The following is an 11,335-nucleotide window of genomic DNA, read 5'->3' as shown; positions in this document are numbered from 1 at the left end:
TTTGATAGACAATCATATAAAATTGTAAATTACCTAGAATTAGGGGGATAACTAATTTGTAATACGTGGTTTTTAGGATTAGGGCAAAAATACTGAATTTCTAAGTTCATTGTAACAAGAAGAGAAATGGGTAAAAGCACGTGCGCAGTCGCATGTGACTTGGAAATTTGTAGGTTTTTATACATGAAAGCTTTTGACTACAAGTTTGATCAAGTACATGGCTATTAAGGATTGGTTAGCTTGTTGATTAATTAAGTGACATGTTCAATATTTTAAGGTCATATCATATTATTAGATCATCTATATAATTGGTACATTTCATAATCAAAACAAAGAAAAAAAAAACAAAGTTTATCTATGACTATAATCATAGTATTTTTTTTAAAAATATTGCGTTAAATTAGGAAACTATGTGTGATATGACTAATTATAGCTGTCGTGAAAGTGAAATATATATAAAACACATTTTGTAACTTTTTATTGTTTTATAATATTAGTGTGGATATATAGCAGTATGCGTGCACTCATGAAAGAGAGAATCAGATTAATAATTTTCATCTATCTAAGCCATGTAAGTATATTTTTAATGCCACCAAATCAATCAATTCTATGTAACTAAATTCAATAGGTCTAGTTTCAAACAAAATTTAATAGGTCTTGTCAATCTAACTTATAAAATTTAAGTTTTTTAAAATTATTGGGAAGATCAGAAGATTGGTACTTGTCTAAGCAACATAATGCTTAAAATATCAGTTTGTTGTATAATATGTTTAAAGAATTACTTAAAGCATCTCCACTCCTATGCTAAACTAGTCTCACAATGTTAAATTTAATATTTAAAATAAAAAACACATCTCCATTGCTATGCTATATCCTGTGCTAAATTTAGCATATGTTAAATTTAGTGCTAAATTTGACATAAAATTTAGCACATGAGAAATTTTTCTATTTATTTAAATTAATTAAAAAGGTACCATAAATAGTAATTTTATTTGTTATAATAATTTTTTTTAAGAATAAATAAATTATTATTATTAAAAATAATATTTTAAAATAATTAATTAATAGCATATTTTATAAAAAAAGTCAAAATCATTTATATTTTGTAATTGTTTTTGAATTTTTTTACTATATATATTTAAATTTAAAAATAATTGTTTTATTAAATATATATTATAATATTTAATTAGTAATTATTAATGAGATTTAAATATTAAATAAAAATATTAATTAATATTTAATATTCATTATATGTAAAATAAAAATCAATATAAAATTATAAGTTTGTCATTTAATATAGCAGTGTGTATTGGAATAGAAAATTGAAATCCATGCTATATTTAGCATTTTGTTATATTTTATGCTAAAAATAGGACAAATTATAGTATATGCAATAAAAATACTCTTAACCCCAAAACTATACTATATTATACTATTCTATAATACTCGATAACTTTATTTTGTTCATATCGCACATGTAAACTTTTATATTTTGCCAATTTAATCTCTCAGAATAATATAATTATTTAACTTTTGATATTTTTTATGTCCAGTGTGGCTTAACACGTGATATAAACGTTTTGAATCGTTGAAAAAAATACATAATTTAACTCATAAATTAGACTATTTTGATCTATAACATGCCTAATCAACTATTTTTTGTCACACAGCTAACTTTTATTTTGCCTTTGAAACCTCTTAAAAATATGATTACTTAAATTTTAATTATATTATGTCTGGCATAGAAAAATAGAAATTGAATCGGTGCACGCTGATATGGATTTTTTTACCAAACTTGTTTCAAACTTTGATAACATTTTTGGAATTTGTTGACGATAATAGAAATTAGTAAGACAATAGTTTATACATAAATAAATAAAAAATCTAAAACTAATCAAGTAATTTCATGTTATCACTTTTTGTCCATGTAAAAAAAAATCCATTTCAACAATGACAAACAAAATTTGTCTTTTTAGATGTTTATAAAAAAATTACACTATTTTAATGATATTAAATGAATTTTCAAATTAATTACATAAAAGACATTGCTCTTTAGTGTAAATTTGAGGGGCATATTGATTTTTTTTTTCAAATTTTGAATAGATAATATATAAAAAGTTAGATGTTCAATAAAAAATTGTTAGGGATCAAATTCTGACATGTATTTTCAAGTCAGCGTGTATGTCATTCACGCACTCATCGAGCGATCAAATCGAAAAAAAAAAGTGTAGATGTGCATTGATAGAAAGAAAAATATAATTAATAGGTCCTATATATAAGTATATATTATTATAGAATAAGTTTATAAAAGTGACAGTTAAACACATATATAAAATTCTAACTAGCAAATAACTTAAAAATTTAACAAATACATCACACTATAACTAATAAATAAAGAATCAAATAAGTTATATGGTTAATAAATGTAATTTTTACAATGTTATAAGGTTGAACTGAAACAATCGAAAATTAAAAAAATTGAACCGAGCTGAACTTTGACTCATGGTCAAACTGGTAAATCTGTCCCTCCTAATAATTAATTCTTAAATACTAAACAAGAAGGCCAAAAGACTGTTTAGTTTAAATATTTATATTTATTATCAATTATAATTTTTTTTTATAAATTTATCTTACTTGTTTTAGAAAATTCAATTGTATCATAATTTTTGTTTGTGCGACAAAATTATTGACATGGTATAAGGGTAATGAACAGTGAGTTTTTTTTTTTACACATCCGATATGTATTCAGACTTGTTGAGATAGAATTTAAGTGTATCATTATACAACTGGGACATAATTATAATAAAATTGAAAAATTAAAAAAAAATATAAAAAAATTTAGTTGTATTTAAATTTATAGTTAAACAGTTTGAAGTACTTATGCTTTAATTATAATTCAATAATCCGACTCATTAAAATAAAAATTGAATATATATTTATTATTACGTGCTCGTCAAGAACTTAATTAAATGTGAAATAACATGAAATTGTCAAAATCACCTAGAACTTATATGTATCAAAGGATTGGTTTATATTAGCATTTCAAATCCATCTAGAAGATGAAACACAAACATAACATAACAAAATATTAAAGTTATAGTCCCTACAGATAGAGAAAAATGCTAAGAAAATTGACATTTTTTGTCCTTTTATCAAAAGTTTATTAAATTTTTATGTAACAACTTGTCAATGTCTCATTCATTGTTATATTTATAAAAAAATAATTAAATGAGTGAGCGTCAACTGGATCAGTTCAACCCACTGGTTCAACCAATCTATAACGATTATGTATTTTCTAATTTTTAGCAATAAAATTCTTTATTTTACCAATTTAATCGATTTAATTTTTGATTAATATAAATTAAAATAAGTTAAATATAATTCTTGTTTAATCGAAGTTTTTTATTCTTAATTACTTTTAAGCTAGATAAATTATTAATTTTTGGTTGAATCAATTCAACTAACCAATGTCTATTACTTTGTGTTTATTTTTTGGCTTAATTACTTAAAAACCACTTACCTTAATTTTTTTTTCGTTTATACTCTGACCTAGAAAAAAATTCATTTATACCCTGACGTATGTATTTATGTTTCACCTCTACCCGATGCACTAAATTAACCTCTTTTCATTAAGAAAAAAGTTTAAAATAGTTCTTCATTTTTAACCTAAGCTAATTAGAGTTTAGTTAGAAATGAAATTTTCTCTAAATGAATGACTATTTTAATTTTTTTTTTAAATGAAAAAAGGTTAATTTAGTGTTTCGGGTAGAGGTGAAACATAAACACACACGTCAGGGTATAAATGAATTTTTTCCTAAATCAGGATATAAACGAAAAAAAAATTTAAGGTGGGTGGTTTTAAAATAATTAAGTCTTATTTTTTTTGCCACCACTAAGTTTAAAGATTTTTGTGTGGGGTAATAGAGTATACACATTGAAAGTATAATAGCCGTTGGATTATCTTTCCGTACTTGCTGACGTTAAGAACGACGTCGTAGTTTTTTATCCAATTACATCATCAATATTGTTGACCTTCGAGAATATATTGACCATAATATGTACTTAGTCTTTCTGACATATATTTTATTTATTATTCGTTGAAGGATTACTTCTTCAAATTTATATACTCAAAAATAATAGATTTATTCAACCAGGAAAGATTTTTGATATAATTATTCGATATGTTGTTCTAGAAATCTTACTGTGTATAGCTGGATCGAATCGTATGTAAATAAAAAAGTAAAATTCAATTATTATGAGATTCTAATGTATTTAAAAATTGAGTGAAAATTAAGTGAACGAAGAAAAGGTGTATTAAAAAAAAGAGCAAAGGATCAATTCACCCCCTCAATTTAGCATGAAATATAAAAAAAATAGAAGCTTTTAAGTACAACTTGTATTTTCGTATCAAAAAACCCGCAATTTGCGTTTTCGTATCAAAAAGGTCCATCTGACACACAAAAAAAAGAGTGGGACTAACTAAATTATAAATTTTAAACCTAACTAGCCCTAATTTAATTATAATTAAACATAATTAAAATTTTATTTGATATTAATTAAAACGAATTAAACGTAAGAAAAATCTGGCTATCTTTCACCGCCAGACAACCAATCTAGCGTCGAACACTATATCTACCACCAGAAACTGTCCCGCCAACCGGCCATCATAATTTAAGTGTGGCTGAGAATAGATCATTTTCAGTCACACATTAAAAACGATCTGTTTTCAATGACTGAGTCCAAGGTTTTGTTAATGAAACGATGCACCAGCCAGATAAATCCATAAAGGAAGGACAAAAGGGAGAAAATAGAGGATCTGGAAGAAGGAAAAGAAAAAGAAAAAACATCTCTAAAGTTTTATTTAAAAGATAAAATAAAATTATAAAGACATAATTAAATTTTAAAAATTAATTTAAAATATAAATAAAATACTAAAGGTTTTTTTAAAAAAAATTCATTTTTGTATGAAGAGTGTAACTCACTTGCGAGGCTGATAGTGGGGAAGAGTTTTTTTAATGCATTTCGATATAGTTGCGGGTTTGTTTAACTCAAAAATCTCCAAATTGTTTTTTTTTTTTGATATTTTGTGTCAAATTGAGGAGTGATTTGATCATTTATTCTTAAAAAATATATCAAAATGAACAAAAAAAAACTTGAATTGCATCTCAATCGCACAAATATGATCTTAATGAGCCCCTAATTTCTTTGCTAGTAAAAGTATTAAAAATTCATATTTAATTTAACAAAAAAATATTATTTAAAACCAAAAAAATTAAAGTAAAATATTATCCTTTTATTTTCATGAATAATCAAAACTAACCAATTAATCAAATACCGGTTTATGCTCAAAATACTCTAAAAGAACATAAAATTGGACACTAAACACTGAATTTTGAACAATGTTTTTAGATCAACATGTATATTATTGTAATAACTCGGAAACAGAAACAATTACAATACAAGACGAAGGATAAATTTGTAGATATGGTAAAAAGTGGCTTGTGTTATAATCATAAGCGATTTGATTGCAGGTATGCTTTACAAACCTTTTAAAGTGAATTAAATAACTGCGCTGAAGCTGAAACGTCGCAAAACCAATGATAAATTTGCAGTAAAACAAGCAGGAACCAACATAAATTTTTTGAAAAAATTAAGAAATTTTTACAAAACAAGATTCATAAAAAATTGGAGCAGGTGATTGCCCAAAACGATGATCGAATCCGCAAAAAATACATACAAACCAAATTAATAATAATAAAAACATTCGAAAACCACATTAAATATCCATAACTGTTCAATTTATTCGGAAAAATACAAAATATGCACAAAAGAGCGAAACAACGATTTCTGGTTATAAACCGGTACTCAACGCATGTCACCAACAAAAATTAGATGATTAATTTTTTTTATATATTAGAAAGAGAGAGAGTGATATTCTAACATAAACCTTTTACCAAAATACATGTGGCTATTAACATTGTGCTACAAGAGCGAGATAGAGCACCATAATTTTGTTGTTGTTGTTAGTAGTCATTTATCAATTAAATTAAACACTCAGTTTTGAGCATTTAGTTTTCATTTTTATTAAATTCCATTTAAGTCATAAACATATTTAGAGCCAAGTATGCAATCAAACTAGATTATTTTGTATATTACTTTATTTATTACAACAATTTATTTTTATACTAACTGAATAAAATAAATTTTTAATTAATTTAACTTATTTTTTTTAAATAGACCGAGTCTAACATGTCATACGTAAACTAACCAATCATATCGTGACACCTCATCAAATTAAAATGATGGCAAAATTATAGTAAATGTCAACAATTTCGCTATTATTTTAATAAAATGTTATAATATGATTAGTTTAATTTACGTATGACGTGGTAGATTCGGTCTATTTAACAAAACTAACTTGATTAATAGTTTAAAGGCTTAATATCTTAAAAAGTTCCGACCTTTTAGCCCATTTTTATCCTACACCGATGTTGAAAACTGATAAGTTTTATCTTATTTTGCATTTTATCATTTTAACTGTACCCTATTTTTCAATATCTGTCATTCTTTTTTATTTAAATAATGAAACCATTTAATTATGTAAGCCTAAAAATAAAAGTAAATTAATTTTCATTTAAGAAAGTATAAATTAATTTTCATTTTTAAAAATCAACTAAAAACCATAATTAAATTAAAACTAATTTAAATTATTAATTAATTTAACTAAATTTAAATGAATTTTAAACACATACAATTATTATGTGATACATGGAGAATGCTTTTGGATTTTTTCTAAATGAAAAAGACGTCAATTTAATATTTCAGAGTATAATAAAAATACGAAAATATAAAATAGAATAAAATTGACCAGTTTTCATTATCAGGATAGAATCAAAAACGGTTAAAAGTCGGATATTTTAAGGCGTCAGTCTAGTTTACTTTAAATCATAATTCATGTGGTTTAATTTAAAAAATATTTTAATGTGGACGAGATAAACCCAAACTCACACAAAAAAAAAATGCAGGCTCCAAGGCAAACCGTCCCCAAATTTGAACAATTTTTGAGTTTCCCTCCTTTTTGAACTCGAGCTAAAATCATTTTCACCAGCATTTTCTCGAGAAAATCAAAGAAAAAGACACACCTTAGATCCAAACACATCTTAGCAAAAAAATCCTCCAAACATATATGCAACTATTTTCGCATTCCAATTCTTGATTTTTTTCTTCAGAATCCCTAAGCCAAAAAGTAAAAATTAATAAAACTCTCGTCTCTTCTTGTGAAATCGGAGATTGGATCCGTGTGTTTGATTTGTTTATTTAACTTCAGATTTGCACTGCAAATCCCTAACCCTAACACTCTGTAAAGAAAACGACCTGCCGTTTGTTCGTTTGTGGATTTCTCTCAAGCTTGATGAATTAATGGCTAATTACTATGATATTGATGATATTCTTGCTGAGGAAGAGGTGAATTACTGTAATTTTAGTTTTCCAAATTGTACTCGTTTTTGTTTAATTATTTATTTTATCTTGTTTTTGCAGTATGTTCCAGTTGTATTTCACAAGCCGATAAATGGAGTGCGAATAGACGAGAGTACTGAAAGAGGATATGTAAGTTATTAGAGAGATTTTTTGCGAGATTGTAAAGTAGAGTGAATGTTTTGTGCTGATAAATTGTGGTCTTTTAGGTTGAACAAGGCTCAAAATCCGAGCTACCTTTTTGGCTTGCTCGCGAATTACACTTGAGGCAGGCTGTTTCGATGGGTGTTCCTGCTTGTTTCAATCAAACGTAATGGTTTTCGGTTTGTAATTTAGTATTTATGCAGCGAATTGTGTTAAATTTGCGTGTATAAGTTCTTATTAAGTTGTGTTTTGATGCTTGAATGTCTTGTATGTACAAGGACGGAGAATGGCTTGTTTGTGCTGCCATTTGAAGCTCGATTATTGTGTGTTGTATTTTTCTTATATGGGGTTTGTTTTACTACCAGAACAAGACTGGAAATCCAGGCTGATGCTGCTTGTGTGGATCTTAAATCTCGTTGTCCGTACTTCTATGAATTTGGATGCAAGCTAGCACCATTGTAAGTTTCTTCCCCATGCCTTTGTGTTGGACCTGTTGGTTCATTCAAATTAATCTGTACTATGGTCTTTTGGGTCCTTAAACTGGACTGCATGACAAAACACTAATGAGCTACATTTTTAGCATTTTGGTGTACCCAGTATCCCATCTCGAATTTTATTGGAAGATCAATAATTTTGAAAAGTAGTTTTAAGAATTTCTCGTGCACAATAACATTAGGATATTACTTTCTCGCCAACTAGAAATATTTGTAAATCAATCAAAACATTTTGCCTGCCACGAATAGAGAATGTTAGTTTACTAGAAACTTGATTGATTCTTTAGCTGATTAATTGCGGTCACTGTGCAAAGCATTGGCTTCAAACATGGCAATTACTGGCTTAAAATTTCTTCTTTCTGTTCTTTTAAATTACAACTAGGTTTTGAATTCTCTTAAGACCTAAGTATATTGAAGTTCTAAAACAAATACTATAAAGTCACTTGTCTGGGTTCTTTCAGTAGATAGATGCATTGTTGGAGCTACTCAAATAAAATGTGAAACAAACATTTTAACCCTGTGTTTGAATCTTTTATTCATATGGAGATCATATGTTGGAGTGTCACTGTCTTCCTCTTATTTTTTATTTGGAAAACATCACCTAATAGCGCAACTGATATGAAATACATTTTTATTACCAATATTTTGCAGAGTATTTTTGTTGTCATAGACTAAAACCTATGGACTTGTGTATATCTTTTGGCACTCACTTTCAGCAACATTCCTACAACTGAATAGTATGCCAATTTTGCTGTGGCTGTATTAAATGCAGTGATGAATAAATCAATTGCTTCCTTTTTATGGCAAAACCACAGTACTCTATCAATTCTCAACCATGGAGATAATTTGTAATTTTAATTATCCCTTTTGGTTCTTTAGCCAATAAAATTGATTCACAGACTGAGGTTTTTACCCATTTGTTAATCACTATGCACAGGTGTGATAAAACAATTGGTTTGTTGCTCTCATATACATTTAAAATCCGGTACAAGGAGGTCCTATTTAAGGCACACACTACAGCATTTGCAGCAGCTTCCAAGTTCTTCGGAATTTTAACAAAGGAAGAAATCAATTGTAAGATTCATCGTCTTGTTCAACTGTTTATCTTCATTTTTTCTTGTAATGCTGATATAGCGTTTATGTATTTACAGTATACGAGGCAGCTCAATCCTCCATGGCAGCTTTTAAGAAATGGAGAATTGGTGGGCCTAGAATGCAGAGAGCTTCAATTCTTGGTAGAAAAAGAAAACCAGCTGAGTAGTGAGCTATCTGTGACCTGGTAAATTCGAACTCTCATACTGCTGGTAAAGTTGTCCGTCAGGTTGCATAAGATGTTTATGCACATACATATGTAATAATGGGACAATCCACGATTGGTGGCGCTCTCCGCATGATTCTGCATAACCATTTCTTGACTGTTCTCTTCAATAGTTACAGTATCAATATCTAGTTTAATTATGTTGTTTAGAGTTTTAATTTTTAAAACTTGCAGCCAATACTTTATACGTTCTCTATTTAAGAAATCGAAGCACAGGTTATTTATACTTCACACTGTTTAGTTGCTCTTGCCTGAAACTTTATTTATTTTTAATTTTTTTTAGCATGGTCCCAAATTTTGTTCTGTTTGTCTTCTGTTTTAATATATTCAAGTTTCTTGAAGGAATATTACTAAAAAATGTTTGTTGAAGGAAATGTAAGCAGCAGTGGCAGTTAACAGATGCTTAAAGCCATTTTTCAATTTAGTCCTATCATATTCTCTTAATACAATGGGCATGGGTAAGCTCAATTGAACCTTCATGTTGATAATCCTCAAATTTACCCTATTTCGGCATTTGGTAGTAATTCAAGTTTCATGTTTGCTTGAGTAACAGGAATGCAATTTAGTTCTGTAAAAATATTAACACAAATATCGAATAAATTTTATTTTTCTATATAGCAATATATGTATACATTCAGTTTCAAAAACTAATAAAGTTATAATTAATTTTCTAATAATTTAAAACATATAAATATTATAGTTTTTTTTTGGGTTAAAACAATAGATATTCAATTCAAAGAAGTTCAAATTGTGAACTGTATTCGATTAACACGAACCTTATTCGAATAATAAATACAGCTTCAGCCTTCAAGCATCCGCCTTTTTCGCTGCTGCAGATGCATAGCTCACACTGCTGTACCTTGTTGTTTTGCATTGGCTTGACTGCTCGTAGCGAAGGAACTTTATCTTTATGTTAGTCGTGCAATGCCTCAACATATGTAGGAAAACACTAATTGGACGACGTCCACAAATAGTATTGCCATATTCCTGCAAATACTGTTTAAATGCATCTGGTTCCCCTGTTTCAGTTATTGATAGACTTGTGTATAAGTCCATGTTTCCTGTCATGGTCCACGTAATTGAACCGAGAACCCCAGCGACAGAAATCTTATGAGACGGAAAAGATATTAGTTGGATCATCGACAAATTTTGCTAACAACTTTCCATACATAGCCTCAGCATTAACCAATACGATACAACTTTAACCTGATGCCCTCCAAAAACTTTAGCAAGATATGGCAAATGCATTTCCATGCTATGTTCAGCTTCATCCACTCAAATTTTCCTGTAGATTTCAGTTCTTTAATGACTTCCAAATTTTCCTGTAGCATGACCTGAATATGAGTAACCTGCACGGGGAGCAATAACACCTCGAACATCAGGAGATTTCTCCAAGGCAGCAGTGGAAAGCCATCCTTCAAGCTCTTCATTCAATTTACTAGGATTGTCGGTGTACCATGTGAAGCTCTTCTGATTCTCTCCATTTTTGTAAAACTTCTATAAATTGAGATTGAATTAGAAGGAATTTGATTATGAATTTTTAAAGTTTGAACTGAAGACGGGGAATCTTGATTTTGTGATGAATTGAAGGGAATATAATAATAGAGAGAAGTATAATTTTATTATAATTTTAAAAATCAATTAAAGGACTTTTCACTCTCTAACTATTTATTGTTCTTTTATATTCGCATAAAAATATATTATTCAAACTTATAAAAAAGAACAATTATATATAAAATCACCATCTTTTCTATAATTGTAAGTGTATCATGATCTTTAAAAATTATTAATCGTCTTTTCTTTTTCCATATCACTATTCAAAATTCACCACTTTCATTTTGTTAGGCGATTAATTTTTTTTGATATTGTAACAATTACCTGTGATATTTGATTTGCCGTGCTG

The 11,335-nt window shown here is 27.8% G+C and overlaps 1 protein-coding gene and 1 pseudogene across 1 annotated transcript; one reads left to right on the top strand and one right to left on the bottom strand.

The window, feature by feature from the left end:
• The first annotated feature begins 6,988 nt into the window (after nt 1-6,988).
• LOC126679785 (uncharacterized) lies at nt 6,989-9,663 on the top strand. The gene is made up of 6 exons (XM_050374765.2): nt 6,989-7,464; nt 7,540-7,608; nt 7,686-7,786; nt 7,986-8,078; nt 9,052-9,188; nt 9,266-9,663. The coding sequence occupies exons 1-6, from the start codon at nt 7,420-7,422 to the stop codon at nt 9,373-9,375; spliced, it is 555 nt and encodes a 184-aa protein (XP_050230722.1). The 5' UTR covers nt 6,989-7,419; the 3' UTR covers nt 9,376-9,663.
• A 452-nt stretch (nt 9,664-10,115) lies between these two features.
• LOC126679784 (uncharacterized) lies at nt 10,116-11,038 on the bottom strand (annotated as a pseudogene).
• Nucleotides 11,039-11,335: the final 297 nt, after the last annotated feature.

The sequence above is a fragment of the Mercurialis annua genome, linkage group LG5, assembly GCF_937616625.2.
Source record: "Mercurialis annua linkage group LG5, ddMerAnnu1.2, whole genome shotgun sequence".
In the NCBI taxonomy this organism is placed as follows: Eukaryota; Viridiplantae; Streptophyta; class Magnoliopsida; order Malpighiales; family Euphorbiaceae; genus Mercurialis; species Mercurialis annua.
Note: the sequence above shows the minus strand (reverse complement) of the source record. Positions and strands in the feature narration are given on the sequence as shown.